Raw genomic sequence first — 20000 nt, forward strand, 5'->3', positions numbered from 1 at the left:
TGAGGGGGGGGGGGAGTATACAAGGGATTAGACCAAGATTTCCTTTTCTGCTGGATTGAGCCTGATTGCCTCAGGCACCATGACCCTTAAGGGTTTAGCACTTTCCCCTAAATATATATAAAAATTATACTTCTTGAAGGCATCATAGAAATAGTTTAATTAGCAGTTGGTTTTAAGTGTAGGATAGAGTACAAGCATGTTAATGGCATGATAAATTATTGATCCTATTACTTATAATGTTACTTTCATTCAATTTAGTCATACTGCTATAGTTATCTGTTGAACTCTGTTTCATACCAGCCTATTTTTTGCATCCCATTTCTCCATGAGTAAACTTTTTTTATCCTCCCTCATTGATCCCATTTAATTAGCATATATTTAGGTTTGGCACATTCAAACTTCCCACTTTGACAATTTTCTTATTCTTTTTAGTAATTTTTACAGGAAAAGGGGTTACTAGCCCATTGTTCCTGGCATTTTAGTTGACTTTTACAACACACATGGCTTACGGAGGAAAGATTCTTATTCCACTTCCCCATGGATACAAAAGGAAAAGTAATTAGAACAAGAACTAAGATAAAATCAAAGAAAACTCAGATGAGTGTGTACATGTATGTTTAGTGTGACTTAAGTGTAAGTAGAAGTAGCAAGATGTACCTGTAATCTTGCATATTTATGAGGCAGACAAAAGACATCAGCAATCCTACCATCATATAAAACAATTACAGGCTTTCGTTTTACACTTTAGGTTTGGCATCTTTATGAGGAATGATGTGTTGCAATATTTTCATTGCTAGGAGAATCTGCTAAAGTCGCTACAAGCATCTGTAGAGTCTGAGGAAGTGGCATGGAATAAGCGCCTCTCAGAAAAAGAAAAGGATGTTCGTCAATTGACAGCTGACAAAGCCAATCTGCAGCTTCAAGTAAAACAGCTAGAGGATACCTTAGACAAGGTTAAACAAGCAGAAGATGTAAGTACCTAATTACATTGTTGTGGATTAAGTGCATGAAGCCTTTTCTCCCACTCACGCTTATTTTGCATACAGGAAGTTTAGGTGTGCTGGTTAGATAAAATAAAAGTGACCTCTAGTGCTATGGTTAGTGCAGTTGACTTGCAACCAGAAAGATTAGAGTTCAAATCTTAGACAAAGAAGAATATTAGTAAGTCTTGTACCTGCTTCCCTTGTTTTCTTAGCAGTAAATATGTACTAAAGAGTTAATGAACTTTTGTGGGTTATGTCCTTGAGGATGAATGGTTAAAATTCTTGGCTAAGAAAACTTGATAATGATTTCTGTCTCTGACACCAGCATACTATATTTTGAGTCAGTAATAAATTAAGATTGTTTTACCAAAATTATGAAAATTCATAATTTAAACCTTGAGAAGTACTGGTTTTATTAAGTCAGTGTTGTAGTGAGTGGTATTAATCTTGAAACTGTCCATGATGTACTAGTAGGTCATAGCAAACAGCATTCATGACATACTAATATGCTTAAATAACAAAAAAGGCACAATACCGTGACTGGAACGATACACAAATAACCCGCACATAAGAGAAGCTTACGACGACGTTTCGGTCCGACTTGGACCATTGACAGTCACACTAACCAGAGGAGGAGCAGGATGGCTATATATAGGCAGGAAGAGGTGGTGGTACTACTAGTAGTAGTAGTAGTACAAGAGTTGTATATAATACCGACAAGATGAAATTAAAACACATGCACAACACCCGGGCATCCCCATCATAGACGTTTCACCATCCAGCCAGCTACTGGATGGCGAAACGTCCACAACAAAGACAACCAGATGCCGCACATGTGTCTTAATTTCATCAGTAGTTGTAGTAGTAGTAGTGGTAGAAGTGGGAAATAAAAAGGACGAGCCAGTCAAATACAAAGGAAGGGGAGCACTGCAAGAGAGCTAGATGCCCACAGAGGGAGAGCAAGCGCACAGAGGTGCATGAAAGGGAAGTGGTGAAATAAATGAAGAAGGAACAGAAACACGAGACAGGAGAGAGAAAGACAACCCAGAGGAGAAAAGGAAAGAGGAAAGGGGAAGAGGAAGAAGAAGAAAAAGAAAAAATGAGGATTCAGGTTAAGTCACGGGTGTTCTGAAGATTGGAGCATTTTACAATGTAGTGGGAGAGGAAGGCATCTACAGAGACGAAGCCAGGGCTAAGGTTCATACAAGGAAAGTTGTGTATTAGAGAGGATTCAACTAGACGGCGACTGTTCGAGTTGGAAGTAGGGAAGACAGTTTTAGCAGAAGATCAGTCAATAGGATGGCTATGATCTCTGATGTGACAGAAAAGAGCATTGTTAGTGTCGGCAAGCCTAACACTATTTTTGTGCTCCCTAAGTCTGTCAGAAAGAGATCGACCAGTTTCTCCGAAGTACGTATTGAAAAGGACTGGAGGAGCAAGAAATAGAGTAGACACCAGGAACATCTGTAGAGGGAGGAGAGGTATGAACGAGATTAGTGCAAAGAGTGTTAGTCTGGCGGAAGGTAAGCTTGATGTCTAAGGGACGGAGAGAATTGTTGAGATTAGAAAGACCGGAAATGTAGGGAAGGCAGAGGATAGAAGAGTTCTCATGAGTAGAGAGTTTGGGAGAGAAGAAATTGCGTTTAGCACGTGAGAGGGCAGAGTCTATGAAATGGGAAGGGTACCCAAGACGGGAGAACGAATTGTGAAGAGTGGAAATTTCTGCTGGAAGGAACTGAGGATCACAGATACGGAGGGCACGGAGAAAGAGGGAGATAAGAACACTTTTCTTGACAGGGGAAGCATGATAGGAAAAGTAGTGAATGTACATGCCACTGTGCATAGGTTTACGGTAAACGGAAAAGGAAAAACCTGTAACTGAGCGGTGGACATGGACATCAAGGAAAGGAAGCAAGGAATTAGATTCCCATTCAGCTTTAAACTTAATGGAAGGGGCAAGATTATTTAGAGCTTCAAGAAAAGGTTGGAAGAGACTGGAGTCATGAGGCCACAGAGCAAAGATGTCATCCACATAGCGGAGCCAGAGTGAAGGTTGCACATCAAGGGTAGGAAGAAGAACAGTCTCGAAGTATTCCATGTAAAGATTAGCAAGGACAGGAGAGAGAGGGGAGCCCATAGCGACACCGAAGGTTTGAGAATAATATTTCCCTTGGAAGGAAAAGGAGTTAGTCCACACAGAGGTGGATCAGATCAAGAAAGACATCAGTGGGGATAGGGAGATGAAGAAACCCTTCATGGGCCTTCTCTCTAAGGAAATCAAGGACATCATCAAGAGGGACATTGGTGAAGAGGGACTCAACGTCAAGACTAAGCATCTTACAGGTTGGGAGAGAGCAAACCCGTTCAATGAAGTCTTGAGAGTGTCGGAGGTGGGCAGGAGGAAAAGTACCAAGAAAGGGAGTGAGGGCTTTGGCCAGCCAAGAAGCAAGAGAATAAGAGACAGAACCTCTAGAGGATATGATAGGACGAAGAGGAATATCAGGTTTATGAGTTTTGGGAAGGCCATAGAAATAGGGAAGAGAGGGACAGATGACATTAAACCGTTGAACAAGGTCAAAGTCAGGAGGACAGAGGTCGGAGAGAGTCCTTAGTTTTTTGTTGAAAGTTCTCTTGATGCGATCAAGAGGGTTGGAAATGAGAGGAGTGTAGGTGCGTGAGTCAGAGAGCAAGACATCAGCTTTACGGAGGTAATCCTCGCGATCAAGGATAACTACCGAATTACCTTTGTCAGAAGATAGTATGACAATGTTAGTGTTGGATTTAAGAGAAGAAAGGGCAAGTTGGTAACGGCGTGGAAGGTGGTGATTCTTAGAAAACAGACTAACAAGAGCAGGAAGGAGAGCACCACGAAAAGTGGACAAGTCAGGAAGATTACGGAAGCGAGATTGACGAAAGGAATCAAAAGAGCTAATCAGGGAAATACCAGTGCGAGGAGTAGGCGAAGTGGCAAAGGAAAGGCCAAAACCAAGAAGTTCAAGCTCATACTGAGAGAGTGAGACAGAAGACAGATTAGTAACAGTCAGTGAGGGAGAATTTAGACCAAGGGCTAGCTGAGATGAGACGTTGAAGTTTATTCTGTAGTTTGGAAGAATGAATTTGTGCATTCAGGCAAGCAGTGTCAAAGGCAATGGTAGAGAGAAGGTTACAGAGATCCTGTGGTAGAGCCGCAAAGAGAGCACGTTGACGTTGACGGAAAGTAAAGAAGGCATCTTCAACCCGTGATTTAGTAGAAAGAATGAGCTGTTGAAGTAGGAGACGGGCATGATCAGGAAAGGGAGTGCCCAGTGGGTTGGTTTTCAGGAAGTGGGAGAAGGAAGGTGGCAGAACTTGTTCAGCAAGACAGTCACGTAGGAAGCGAAGCTGATCCTTACGACGCCGGGTAGCAATAAGAGCAGCCTCATAAGATCGAAAGAGGGGTTTAAAAGAGGGAAGAACATTAAAAAAGTTGGAGAGAATATGACGCTTAACTGCGGGGTCCATAAACAAACAAAAAAGGCACAATACCGTGACTGGAACGATACACAAATAACCCGCACATAAAAGAGAGAAGCTTACGACGACGTTTCGGTCCGACTTGGACCATTGACAAAGTCACACTAACCAGAGGAGGAGCAGGACGGCTATATATAGGCAGGAAGAGGTGGTGGTAGTAGTAGTAGTACAAGAGTTGTATATAATACCGACAAGATGAAATTAAAACACATGCACAACACCCGGGCATCCCCATCATAGACGTTTCGCCATCCAGCCAGCTACTGGATGGCGAAACGTCCACAACAAAGACAACCAGACGCCGCACATGTGTCTTAATTTCATCAGTAGTTGTAGTAGTAGTAGAAGAAGAAGAGGTAGTGGTAGAAGTGAGAAATAAAAAGGACGAGCCAGTCAAATACAAAGGAAGGGGAGCACTGCAAGAGAGCTAGATGCCCACAGAGGGAGAGCAAGCGCACAGAGGTGCGTGAAAGGGAAGTGGTGAAATAAATGAAGGAACAGAAACAGGAGAGAGAAAGACAACCCAGAGGAGAAAAGGGAAGAGGAAGAAAAAGAAAAAGAAAAAATGAGGATTCAGGTTAAGTCACGGGTGTTCTGAAGATTGGAGCATTTTACAATGTAGTGGGAGAGGAAGGCATCTACAGAGACGAAGCCAGGCCTAAGGTTCATACAAGGAAAGTTGTGTATTAGAGAGGATACAACTAGACGGCGACTGTTCGAGTTGGAAGTAGGGAAGACAGTTTTAGCAGAAGACCAGTCAGTAGGATGGCTATGATCTCTGACGTGACAGAAAAGAGCATTGTTAGTGTCGGCAAGCCTAACACTATTTCGCCATCCAGTAGCTGGCTGGATGGCGAAACGTCTATGATGGGGATGCCCGGGTGTTGTGCATGTGTTTTAATTTCATCTTGTCGGTATTATATTATACTACTACTACTACTACTACTACTAGTACTACTACTACTACTAGTACTACTACTACTACTAGTACTACTACTACTACTACTAGTACTACTACTACTACTAGTACTACTACTAGTACTACTACTAGTACTACTACTAGTACTACTACTACTACTAGTACTACTACTACTACTAGTACTACTACTAGTACTACTACTACTACTAGTACTACTACTACTACTACTAGTACTACTACTACTACTACTAGTACTACTACTAGTACTACTAGTACTACTACTAGTACTACTACTACTACTAGTACTACTACTAGTACTACTACTAGTACTACTACTACTACTAGTACTACTACTACTACTAGTACTACTACTAGTACTACTACTAGTACTACTACTACTACTAGTACTACTACTACTAGTACTACTACTACTACTAGTACTACTACTAGTACTACTACTACTACTACTAGTACTACTACTACTACTAGTACTACTACTACTACTAGTACTACTACTACTACTACTAGTACTACTACTACTAGTACTACTACTACTAGTACTACTACTACTAGTACTACTACTAGTACTACTACTAGTACTACTACTACTAGTACTACTACTAGTACTACTACTAGTACTACTACTACTACTACTACTACTTTTTCTATATATATATAGCTGTCCTGCTCCTCCTCTGGTTAGTGAGACTTTGTCAATGGTCCAAGTCGGACCGAAACGTCGTCGTAAGCTTCTCTCTTTTATGTGCGGGTTATTTGTGTACTAATATGCTTAATTGCTAGTGTCCTCAAATTTGCTGTGAACTGTAAATTTTGGCCTAGACTTGAGAGAATGGGTCTGTGCAATGTATGCACAGTATAAAAGAAAATCTTGACCCACTCGCTACATGATGAGAACTAAACCCTGAGTCTGTTTGGGTTATAATAGCAACTTTGGTATTATTTTTTGTGGTAGATTTCATGTTTTTTTATGATTTTCTGGGTGCCATTGAGTAGAATGGATTACATGCTAGTAATAAAGGAGAGATATTAGTGAAATAGCAGGAATTTGGCGAGCTTAAGCATGAGAATAGGCCAAAAATAGGCCTATTCCCATGCTCAAAACTGACCCTGTCTGTATCCCATACACAGAAAGAGCTTTAATTTTGGGGGTATGGACAGCATCCCAGCTGTCACCAGACAGATGGGATGCTGTCTGGTGACTTCTTATTGAAGCCTTCATGTATGATACATACTGTGTACATATTTCAAAAGGAACATAAATGACAAGATATGAATAGTGAGTTACTTCAGATAATATGCATAACATTCAGATTCCATGTTTACTCTACCTAGTGAATATGTAAGGTTTCAAAAATAATTTTTTTTTATATATAATTATACATATCAAATAATGGTATCACAAAGGTTTTATGGAAGGTATTCTTCTTCGTAATTATTACGGTGGGAGTGTGTTGGACAACATTTGTATTGGGTAGTACTACATGGTCGGCATAGTATATGAAAGCTCATGGGTTGTTTGAGAGTTTTTTCCACTCTTTTTCTAGGCGGCAGCAGAGATTTGTGGGATGGAGTTTGCCTTAACTTGCATAGAGAAGTCTCTTCCCCACGTAGTTACAAAGGTATATTTGGGAGAATTAAAGTGCAAATGACAGTAAGGATTTCTTAAACTGCAGTCTTTGGGCTCATGGTGATAAGCATTTTTTTTTTCCTTGAGCTCTGGATGCAATCATATTTGATGATATAGTTTAATTTTTATAGTAAAGATAATATTGCTTCATCACCCATGAACTCAACTACACTTGAAATAACTTTATGCTGTGAAATAAGGATATAATCATGAAGTGCTTGTCTAAATGGATTCATACAATTTCTGTTGCTTGGGTTGAAACTCAGGTTTCATTGGTCATTAATAATGTAAGAGTTGTCGTCCAATGCATCCTGACTTTTGGTTACCCTGGTGCAGTTGCTGTACTTCATATCAGGAAAATGTTACTTTTGAGTATTACTCTAAAGTGATAAATCCCTGTAAAATAAATTATGTATTACATAATTCCAAAGCATTCCTGAAGCTGTATGGGGGCACTTCTGCAGTCCATTTCCTTTTGCCTTTTGTGAATCTTTATGTAAGATTACATGGCTGTAACATGTATAATTCTCTTTAATGGACATATGTTATCTTTACCAGTAGAAATTATCAGTACTGACTAGGTCTTGCACAAGTCTGCCATGAAACCTGCACTAGAGTTTTGTAGATGTACATTGTAGTAATGTTGCACAACAGGGATTTAGTAAAGAAACAGAGAAGAAAATAGCCTCTTAGCATTACTTTCATTCGCTGGACAATGACTTCATAAATTTTAAATCTGTGCTTCATTGACTTCTAAACCACTAAAAAATTGGCTTCATAAGGAATGGTATTGAATGCAACTTAATATATTACTAAAAATATGCTACTTAGTTATTGGAATGTAATTACATGTTAATGCCCTATGCTTTATGCATATAATCATTCACTTGGTGACTCCACTTATTGATGTTTCTAGTTGAGAGAATGGTATATTAATAAAATCTAATAATTAAATTTGAATTTTGGCTTTAGTCATAGAGATTTGGTACAGTACATGACTAAGGTTTCCAGTTCATAGTAGAGTACTGACCTGCAGTTATTGGAGGTCTATAAAATTTGTATTTCTTTTTTTCTGATATTACAAGACAATTTATTTTCTGTGTATTGTATTAAGAAATTTATCAAGGCTGGCTTCTTAAAAATAGGCTTAAAACCTATTTTGCCATTATTTTAATTCTGAAAATTTTTGTGTTAAGGCAGGCTATATATTATTGAAGTTTCAGAAGTAGTCCAACACCAAAAGTTCAAATGGATTTGGGCTGGAGACATTGCTTATGTATATCCTATGACCATTAGTATGTCTCCTTGTTGGACTCAGGTAAGTGAGGGATATGGAGAGTTTTAAGTTTCTAGAGCATTTTATTTAGCTAACTATATACGTTAATCACTCACCAGACCAAAGGCTTCAATGTAGAATGACTTGGATTTCTGGTTTTCATTCTTCTAGACTTATGAAAGCTCCATCTTTTTCCTCTACAGATGCAAGCTCAGCTTCAGGTCCTACAGCAGCAGTTGCAAAAGGAAGAGAAAGAGAAGGCTTCTCTTCTAGAACAACTGCAAAATGCCCAGGAACAGCTCACAAAGACAGCCACCCAAGTGAGTTGTAAGCTTGATTGGATGTAGCTATTACTTTGATTTGGATACAATAAGGTTGGAGTGTTTAGATGGCCTTTTAAGATGTGTATTATAATTAATGTGAAGTGCCTTGAAAAAGCATTAGATCCAACATTTTGAAGAGGCTTCTAGTGTGTTGTTTTGAAGGGCATTAGAATTGGTGTGATTGAAGGTAGGGGAGTGTAATTAGGCTTTGTGTGTTGATGTATTGGTATTATTCCAGGTATGCTTGTAGGAGATATTAGTGTGTTTAGCCAGGGAATTATGATTGGTAGACTTTGAAGGGGTATTAGGATGGTGTGATGAAGCAAATGACAATTTGCAGTGAATAATACATTATTCAGCATTTGACTGGAACATAATCATTTTAAATCAATTTAAAATAGGAATGTTTATGAATTTTTCATTATTATAGATCATGTAGATGGGTATAATTTCCAGTAGTTGACAAAAGAGGGCGAACTTAATAGAGGTTATGCATTTAACTTTCATACATAGTATAGAGTGCTTCTATAATCTGGGGTGAGGTGGGAGGGGGGGTCTGTTCAAGTGTTTTTCTAAATATAAGGCGAGAGAAGTTAATTATCAAATTATGCTTAATAAGCACTGATATTTAATTGATGAAGTTTACATTCCCTGCTGCAGTTGCCAAGTTTTAGCCACTTGTAAGATTAAAATGCAGTCTGGCAGTGGCTGGGTATATCGAATGTGATTTTTGCATGTACAGTGTTTTGATTTGCTTAATGTTGAATGTGCTTACATCATTGATAATGCTTGAATGAAAGCTTCAACAGTTTTCGGCATTGACATGCCAAGAAAAATGAACCAAAATATTGAGTTATGGAGTGTACTTGGCTCTTGAAAAAAAAAAAATTGAATTCTGTAGAGATGATTTTAAAATATAGTAGGTAAATAGTGTTAATTAGTATTTATGATGCTGACATTTATTTTAAAGCAATGTCTACCATCATTATAATTATTTTTTGATCTAAAGATTTAGAAATAGGGTACAAAAGTCTTGTTCTTAGATGTAATTAAGTCAAGTGGTGGAAAATTGTAAACAAAAGTAGGAAAATGAATGGAAAAGTAATGTCTCATTAACATATTAGTTGTCAATGTTTGCTTCCACAAATTTATCTAAGGATAAAAAAATTTATTAGTTATGAGGCATGACTTGCTTGTTCCATCCCATTAGTTGGGTATAGTAAGGTTTGACATAGATAAATCATTTAGGCATTATGACTTGCTGTTTGTTTTTTGCCTTTATAAATTAATGGGTTGGCAAGCACATCCTGTGGGTTGTTGGAAGATGTCATTTCCCACTACTTTTTGAGGTAACAAGATAAAGCTTGATGCCATGTTCTCTTGGCCCTTCATCAATATTAATGTGACTAAAACCATCAAAATTTTATACTCTAGCTCCTTTAGAGCTGATGGTAGTAAAATTACAGTACAGTATAATGGCTTTCCAAGCCTGTGAAATTAATAAATCCTTCAAGTGCTATGGGGAATGTGCATAAAGCTTGAAACCCTCGGCAAGTGAGTTGACATGTTCCAAGACCAACCCTCAGTATTATGTGCAGGGTAGCAGTGGTAGTGATGAAGCAAGTTTGTTGGAGCTGAAAGCAGACAATGACAAGCTGCGAACTCTGGTTAGTGTGGGCCAAGATGCCAGCCGGCAGCAGGAGCAGCTCATCGAACAATTGCAGGAGGAGCTAGCTTCTGTTAAGGTAGGTGATAGATGAGGTGTAGTACGCTTGTTGCGTGACAGTCCATTAAAGGGTGGTTGAGCTGGGTATTCATGAAACTGGTGTCACTAGCTAGAGGAATGGGCATTTGTCCAGCTATTGAGTTGCTAAACAACCATATATTTTTTCTTTTCTTTTTTAACACATCAGCCATTTCCCACCAAGGCAGGGTAACTCAAAAATGATTTACCATAATGATCATTTTGCTAAAAATGGAAAATCTTTGAAATGCTCTACAAAATGCTGCTAGCTAGTGATTACAGGTATTGTGAATACATTCAAATCAAGACAGACCTTTATTTGCCCATGCTTTACTTTAAAAGCAAGTCCTGCAAGAGTTGACAGGTAAGATGTATGTGATAAAACTAGAAGCGAGATGCACAATAACATGCCTAACTGACATTTTGCAGTGGAGTTCTTCTGTACACTTGTATTTGCTGGCCTTCTCGGAAGTTGCATGTGAACACCTAGTGCCATTTGTTTTTCTTGTTCTGCTGGCTTTTATTTAGGTTTCTGAAGGCTTTTGCTATTGAGTGTGCATGGAAATGATCTCTGTCTTAGCTTGTGAGATCCTGCAAATTGTCTGCTTTGCTAGAAAGCTGCATAGTGGTGGTAGTGGTGTTGCATGGCTAGCATGGATACGTAACTTCCCTTTACTCACCCACAGATCTGTTAGTCATTGGATCGTCACCGTAATGGTAATAGGCTAGACATATCTTATTGCTTAGTCATGTAGCTCGAACATGTTTAATAATCAAATTATAAAAACAAATACATAAACTCCAGTTTATATAGTTCAATTAATTTTTAAATCTACCATGTAAACAATGATATCCCTCTTCCCTGACATCCATATACAGTACCTGTACTAAATTCACTATAAGGGGTAGGTTACTCAGTACTGTTTAACTTATTTCACTAGGTAGTTTTTGCTTTTTATTCAAGTAAAAGCAGTACTGTTCTATTAAATATTAATATTTTTATGAATATTAATATTAGTTTGAGTCATCTTGATAAATTGTGGATCTACTGTATAGGGCTTGGAATAGGTAAATACTGTATATTAATATACTTACATCTCATATATTAGAAGTAGAATTTAATCTATGAAGCTTTCTAGTGGTTTGGGGATGCTTGCTAGTATTTTCATTAGGGAGGTGAATTAGGGGCTGGTGCACTAACACTAGTTGGTGTGTGGTGTTGCAGGCAGCCCTGGCCGCTAGCCGTGTGAGTAAAATGGGCTACATGGCTGGTTGGTTGGGACGCAACAGCAACAACACCACCACCATCAACAACAACAACTCGATGGAACAGCAGGTGACCATTGAGCTGCTGTTTCACTCTTATGTTACTTAAGAGCTCTTTGGGTCATCTTCCACATTGGCCCTCTTGACTTCATCAACCATTGTTGATAGTTATGTCATCCATGGATGCAAAACTGGTTTTGGTGTTACCTTTCAAATATGGTGTCAGTGCATATGAATGTTAGCTGTGTATAGTAGTGGATTGCAATATATATATATATACATGTATATATTTAGTTTCATGCTTTGTTTTAAATTTGTATTTTATTTTCTCCCTAAAACCTCCCTTGGCTTGCTTTCCTTGTAATTGGGTATTGCTCTAAGGGGGCCAGCTGTTTTAAGTTTTAGCGTAGTTCATGGTGGTAGCTTTGCTTGTCACATGTCTGGATGTTGTGTGAATGACAATTGAACATTTTCAGATAAAAGGCAATAATAATACATTTACATAAAGGCTGCTCAATTGTTTTGTGTAAAGTAGGTTTCCAATTTAGGATAGGTTGACTTTGAATTTTTCAGTTTTACGACATTGGCATTTTAGAACCAGTTAATGACTTGGGAACACTTGCTCTTCTGATACACTGCAAAGAGCAAGGCAGGAAAAATGGAATATGGTGATGCAGCAGTTAGTGTTCGTTGCGGCAATACACAGTTCATGCTTTCCTTCTTGTGTTTCTTCTTGGGTTGAGCAGACACGGTGTGATTAGGGATGGAGGGGGGGAGGAAACGTAAGCATTCACTAGTTCTCTCTATTCTTTATAAAGATCTCTGATCCTTAAACTGTCTTCATATATTATGTATGCCTGCTCTTTCCTGCCTTCAGATATGCCACCTGCTGACATCTTAAACCTAATTTCTGTTTCTCTCACTCCTTGTGTTGCCAAGAAAAATGCTGGCCATATGGCGATTCTTAAGGTATTGTGGGTAACGGTCTTAGCAGCAGTTTTGAAACAATGGGAAGAACTACAGCTTAACCCAGATTGAAATTTGAAAGATATTTTTGGCTGGAGACACCAGTAATAGTAGTGGAGTTCTGAAGAGGAATTATCAGGTTTTGAAAAAAAAATGCGGATTTTACTGAAACCAGTAATGTAAGTACAGTAGAGCCCCACTTACATAGCAGGTTAGGCTTCAGGCTACTGCCGGAAAGCAGAATGTCATTTTTTCTACTTAACTGGCATTTATATGCATTGATAACAGGTTTACACTAACATACCGCATTTCGCAGCTTAAAAGACTTTTTAGTTTCAATGGCTTGGCATCGGACATAACTTGGAGAGTTACAGCCCACCCCTCACCCCAACTTATAGCTCCCGTCACTGACCTTCAGTTTATAGGATGCAGGATGGTTTTTGGAGACTTTTTATGGAAAAACACGCGTCTAATAAGCTGCAAAATACGGTATATTAAGTTAGCAATAGAACTAGGCATTAAAATCAATAAAAAGTAAATTACACACATTACTCATCTGAAAATATTTGTAGTCTTAATGTAGGGTGAGAGGTGAGTAGTATTTATTATAAGAAGTCAGGTGTGGGAGGTATGGTAGCCAGCCAGGTCACCCCACCCACATGTCATGTATACTACGAAATTTAGCCCTTTGAGGGTTGAGAGGCCTTCTCCTAAACTCGTTCTCAGGGTCGAAAAATTCTCGAAAAAAAAAGTTTCTTATGAAATTATGACAATCTTTTTCTGATCATAATGGCACCAAAAGTATGAAATTTGATGGAAAAATTACGGAATTATGCTCTCGTGAAGTTAGTGGTGTCGAAGATATTTACGCATCGGCGATTTCGCCCACTTTGAGCCTTATTTTTGGCCAGTTCCAATGTTGCAGTTGACTAAAATCATAGCTATTTCCCTAGAGCTCCATTTGTTCTATCTATTGAGTACAGGAATTTGCCTATTTACTGATTTCAACTACCCAATAAAGTGATCAGAAATTGACAATTTGGGGAATTTCACACAAATTTCAAAAGATGCCAATTTTGTAATAGGGTCCAGAATTAACAAAACAGACATTCATGGCACTAAAATAACATTTTATCTGTTCATTAGTCACGTCTCTAGGCCCCTCTTACATTACTTTTGCTTTCCATTTTGAATTTTTATTCTCACAGAAAATACTGTTTTCTGTTATGTATACTACTGCATCATTGTAAAAACAGTATAAATGATGTCAGCACAGTTGTGAAAGAATATTAGACTCGCCAGTTGACATGTATTGGACACGTGGCGCGATTTGTTTACTCTTGAACATCGGCAAAAATTGATAATTTTTGCTACTTTGAGCTCAATTTCAAGGTACTTGTCATCGTGAAACCACTAAAAATCATCTCTATTTCTGTAATATATCTTCCATTCTATCAATTGAGACCAAGGAAACGAGAATACAACCATAAATACCATACGAATATACACTAGAAAGTCGCCATTTTAAACCATAAACATGGTCGGAGTTTTTTTCTCTCATTATGCACTCCGTGCTAAAAGATTTTTTTTATACTGCGCACACTGACCACACAGACCCATTCTTTCATATGTAGGCCTGCCAGCTTTCTTCCACCAGATTTGAAGGAGCTAGAATTTAGGCGTACAAGTACGCAACCGATCCTGGCTGCAATGACGTTCTTGTACGTGACCGACCCTCAAAGGGTTAAAGTGCTCCAGAGCCATAAAATGCATATACAGTACACTCATTACAACTTGCCTTGAAATATTTGTAGTCTTAATGTGGGGTGAGAGGTGAGTAAACGAGGTAAAACAAATAAATGAGAGAGAGAGAGAAAGAGAGAAAGAAAGAGAAAGAAAGAGAGAAAGAAAGAGAGAAAGAAAGAGAGAAAGAAAAAAAGAGAAAGAAAGAAAGAAAGAGAGAAAGAGAAAGAAAGAGAGAGAGAGAAAGAAAGAAAGAAAGAAAGAAAGAGAAAGAGAGAGAGAGAGAGAGAGAAAGAAATACCAGGTGCAGTTACTGCCACAAGAAAGGACATCAGGAGGACCAGTGTCAGAAGAAAAAGGAATTTGACAGACAGGACCACCTGTTTAGAGACCTGTTCTTGGAACAAACCAGCAGGATTTCTGAATTGAACACGCTCTCACGTCACCCAATCGGCTACTCCTATCTCAGCCCAGCAAGTGGTATTGTGCCTTATACAAGACCACAGACCTACATCCCTGCAGCTGCCTCACTGCCCTACCCCTTTCTCAAGGACAGGCACCTTACATGCCTTACCCACCACCTCAATCTGACCACATCATGAGGAGCCAATCTATCAGCATCCTGTCGGCCAACATTAGAGGTTTCATTACTAATGTTGGAGAGCTCTCACACAGTTTTGTGAACACTCAACGTCCCGACATGATAGCTGTTGTTGAAACATTTTTGGATGACAGGACTCCAGAAAATTTTGCAAGAATTGCTGGCTACACCTCATGGATGAGAAGAGACGGGCAAGGAAGTGGTGTTGCTGTGTGCTTCTCTAAAAGTGTACATGCCCAGCACATTGATGTTGCCATCCCTACTCGTCTTGAAATGATGTCCTTCAACCTATGCATAAACACTAGTACCTCTGTACTAGCATGTGCAATGTACAAACCTCAGTGGTAACATGCAAACCCCATCAACGTCCTAATGGAAAATATCGACTCCCTTCTGCTACAACACAACTGTCAATATGTCATAATTGTTGGTGACCTCAACCGACACCTTATACAGAGGAACTTTGATGAACTTCTTGCAGTATTTGACATGAGAAACTGTGTTGATTTCCCTACTCACATCTCTGGCTCCTCCCTTGACCCAGTAGTGAATGATCTAGCAGAAGGTATAGTCACTTGTCAACAACTCAGCTACTTTGGATCATCTGACCACAAGGCTGTTTTTACGACGCTTAAGATCCCAACAGAACGAGGTGAGGAGTCCACATACACAACCTGGCTATGGGAAAGAGGTAATTGGCCAACCCTTTGCTCTGAGCTCGCCACCACCGATTGGAATGCTCTTCTCCAAGGGGATGTTGACAACCAAGTGAAAGCCTTCACTGGACACATCCTTAATCGACAACAAGAACACATTCCTCACCGGCAATATGTGACAAAGCCTACACATCAGCCTTGGTTTGGCTTTCGTTGTAGAGAGGCTGCTACTGCTAAGTACAAGGCATGGCTAAGGTATAAGAGACATCCTACCACCTATAACAGGAACTTGCCCAGGCAAGTCTGTAGGCATATGGGTGACGTTCAAAAGTGGGCCATCACTTAATGGGAAATGGACACAAAAAGAAAGCTAGCATCAGGTAGTGTAGGCTCGAAAACCTAGTGGTCCCTGGTCAAGGACAGACAAGGTTATTTGCCTGATGAACTCATTTCACCTCTAAATTGACAGGATGGGACCACCTCTACTAGTAGTTAAGGGAAAGCGGACCTCTTTGCCGAACACTTTGCTACCAAAATACAAGTTCCTGATCCAGCAAGGGACCCTCCTTGGCTAGCTGCAAGAACTGTGTCAAAACTGTCAGTGGTGACAATAAGGCAGGAAGAGGTGCATTTCCTTCTTAAATCACTTAACCAGGAAAAGGCTGTGCAGACCAGCTAGCAGCACCTCTAACTTGCATCTTTCAGCACTGCCTAGTACAGTGTAAATGGCTTTCTCTATGGAAAGAGGTAAATGTAGTCCCTGTTCACAAAAAGAAGAGCAGAGCAGAAATCAGCAACTACAGACGGTTGTTTTTACTACCACACTCTACTTTGTGACCGTCAATATGGCTTCAGGAAAGGTTGCTCTGTTGCTGATCTGTTGTTAAACCTCTCCACTAAGTGGCACCAGTCACTGGATGAATCCAAAGTCAGCTGTGTGGTAGCACTGGACATTGCTGGTGCTTTCGACCGGGTGTGGCACCAGGGCTTCTTAGCAAAACTGCAAGCTCTTGGAATTACAGGCTCTATGCTATGTCTCCTCAGTGATTACCTTCATGGCAGATCTCTAAGGGTAGCTCTCAATGGAACAGAATCAGCAAGACATCCTATTGGGGCAAATGTTCCACAAGGAAGCGTTCTGGGACCATTATTATGGAATGTCTACTTCAATGACCTTCATCTCGTCCCAGAATCCCATGCATATGCAAACGACTGTACACCGACATTCACTTATCCAAGAGAAGAAATGCCAGCTGCTCTAAGCTACATCAATCGCCAGCTAAGAGCTATATCAGCTTGGGGAAATAGATGGCAAGTAACATTTGCACCTGAGAAAACACAAATGATGATGATCTCTAGGCACCATGATGGTAATGCCGGTGCAGTAGTAAGGATGAATGGGAGGGTTGGCACCTGGGGAAGAAGTTGATATCCTTGGGGTGAAATTTGACTCCAATCTGACCATGAAAAACCACGTTGTAAATCTTGCAAACAAGGCAGCCAGGAAGCTTACAGCACTTGGCCGTATCTCGCATCTGCTTGATAGGAGGGGTTGCAAGATTTGGTACGAGGCACAAGTACGCTAACATCTTGAGTATGCTCCACTTTCTTGGTTTGCCTGCCCCCCTTCTCATTGCGACTGCTTGACAGAGTAGAGAACAGAGCAAGACGTCTCATCTCTCGCCTGGACCAATCCTGGATAGATTTGTCATTTCAGCAGAGCCTTCAACACAGGAGGGATGTGGGTGGCCTTACTGTTATGTACAAGGCCAGTATTGTCAAAGTACCACACTTGGATCCATTTCAAGGACAGCGTGAAGCAAGCTTCTGTACCACAAGACTGGCAGAAAGAAGCAACTTCACTCTGGCTGTACCCTTCTCCAGAACATCACTTCATCTGAGATCATTTATCCCCAGGATAACTCGAGTATGGAACACATTCGTACAGCATTATGATAGTCAGTTGATCAGATGAAAATGCTGGCCCTCAGATGGCTCCAACTCTATCCTGTTCCTTACTTGTATGTTTTATAACAATAAAAATACACCTACCATCCGACTTACGACCGAGTTCGGTTCCGTGAAACCGGTCGTAAGTTGAAATGGTTGTAAGTCGAACTTTACTACTGAATATCAGCATAACATTTTTGTAATGACTTTATTTTATTGTTTTATTTTGGTATTTCATGTTTTACTTTACTTTTTATGCTGTTAGTACTGTATTTTATACTGTAAGGTTTAGGATAAACACTGTACAACGCAAATAGTTGTTTATTTCCCAGAAATTTGGCATAAAAAACACGGTCGTAAGTCGAGTGGTCGTAAGTCGGATGGTAGGTGTACTTGTATGCTTCATAACAATAAAAAGTACTTGTATGTCTCATAACAATAAAAATGCTTTCAAATGAGCTGATGTAGGTAACAGCTCTTAGCTTGTCAATTAAGTTAGGAATCCTTAACCTGTAAATATCTTGTCAATAAAGCTAGGGATCCTTAACCTTGTCAAACCCTGTGTAGTAAAAAAAATAAAAAAAAAAAAGGAGTAAGAGAGAGAGTAAATGAGAGGAGAGAGATGCAGAGGATGTAAACAAACAGACGAGCGCATCTGGTTATGGTTGATACATGTTCATTTACACCTAATATATCATATTTCTTAATTTATTCTGCTGTGGGGCGTATTTATCATGTTTATATGTTGCGTAGCATGTTTATTATATAATTTTGATGGATTAATGAAAATGTTTATATTAACGTTATATATGACAGTGCACCTGTAGTGATTATTATTGCATATTATTATCATTATTAATGTGGCATCCTCAAGACTAATAAGACACTCTTAGTGATTTTAATGTGTACCTGCACATCAGTACAGTGTGAGAGTTTATTTAGGTAAGGTGAACATGTGGTGTCCACATAGTCTTGGTACACAGACACAAAAGACAGGTCCATACAAAAATGATAGTGAAGTGAGCAGTTTGTAATGACAGCAGACAGGGATACAACTACAACACTGAAACTTGTGATTCAGGCAATAGTGATACACATTGTTCGTCTATCCAGCATGAACACACTGGGTGTCACAGTCTAGTAGTGCATTGTGCACTGTATACATTTGCATTTTGCTGTAGAGATTTGGGAGAAGGTAATGAGAAGGATAATGATTGTGCTGATGTTGGTCGCAGTAGTACTGCAGTAGGAACTGTAAGACCACCAATTGCTTGGTGACAGACACATGTGACACTGCTAAGATTCCTGGTACAAGCTGCTGCACCACAAAAAGTGGCACCATAAGCCATGACACACCCAAATATTATGAAACCACCAGCAAACCAGGTGTGGAACTGGCAGAAAGATGCATCATTTGTCCCCTATGTTTCTCATTATGTAAGAAGATAAGTGGCAGTCAGTCTAGTGGTCCAACAAGAGATGATTCTAATAGACTTAATTATTTAAAAGTATTCTTTGATACACTTACGAATATTGTTGACTCAAACTAACAACTGTTATCATTGCACAGTGATAAATAAGTTTTTCAGTGAAGTTTTGGCTTTGAAAGTGGAAAGATTCTACTGTCGCAGATATATACCTGTTTTTTGCAACACTAAATGGCAGTGCCAAATGCTTATGAGAATATATTGAAATAATGGAGTGGAGAGACTTGTATCACCACCAGTTTTCAGTGAAATCACAATGTGGGATTTAGTGTAACAGTCCTCATCATTAAAGTAATACTCCACCTTGTTAAGCATTTCCTCGAGACAAAAAGTTATGCTAGCCTGGCAACACAGCAAGACTTCTCAGGAATGCCTAAGGCTACTGGCTAGATTTGTCTGGGGTCACCCTGCAATGTGTAGTCTTGAGTGCTGAATTTGTGAATCAGTTTTGGCTATGGACAAATACAGATCATTAGATTACATAAGACGAATAATTACAAAGGAAATAGAAACCATCGATGTGTGAGAGCATTCACTGAGGACCTGGTTGCATTAGTTCTTTGAGGATGGTGTTGTTGAAATGTCCATGCCAAAAGTACAGCCAGAAAAGCCTAGGAAAAACTTCACTAATGTTGTTGTAATAGCATACTTAGAATTGCTCTGTGATTATTTGCCCAAATCTTCCATGCAGTGTGGCACAAAGATTGTTATGCAAGACAGTACTCATTGCCAGGTAATGACTTTGTGACTCTGAAGTACACTTGTTTGACACCTGGCCTGGAAATTTCACAAACCTGAATTCCACCAAGACCTGGGCTGTGATACACATCTACTAGGGGGAAGGATGTTTGCCCACTCCCACAGCGGGAGGTCACAATCCATGAGTCATGGGGAGCTTTACCCCATGAAACCCGTGAAGGCTATC

General features: G+C 39.5%; 1 protein-coding gene across 25 annotated transcripts in view; it reads left to right on the top strand.

The window, feature by feature from the left end:
* Positions 1-20000, top strand: part of LOC128693696 (ribosome-binding protein 1) — a 110816-nt gene that overhangs the window by 68958 nt on the left and 21858 nt on the right. For 8 of the 25 annotated variants that reach the window (XM_053783493.2, XM_070091092.1, XM_070091099.1 and 5 more), the window contains 5 exons: positions 798-971; positions 6981-7055; positions 8543-8659; positions 10261-10407; positions 11632-11742. In XM_053783493.2, the coding sequence (XP_053639468.2) occupies positions 798-971; positions 6981-7055; positions 8543-8659; positions 10261-10407; positions 11632-11742 (624 nt within the window). The remainder of the gene's footprint in view (positions 1-797; positions 972-6980; positions 7056-8542; positions 8660-10260; positions 10408-11631; positions 11743-20000) is intronic. The other 17 variants (XM_070091097.1, XM_070091104.1, XM_070091101.1 and 14 more) reach the window with 7 other exon arrangements.

This window comes from Cherax quadricarinatus, chromosome 34 (assembly GCF_038502225.1).
Source record: "Cherax quadricarinatus isolate ZL_2023a chromosome 34, ASM3850222v1, whole genome shotgun sequence".
NCBI lineage: Eukaryota > Metazoa > Arthropoda > Malacostraca > Decapoda > Parastacidae > Cherax > Cherax quadricarinatus.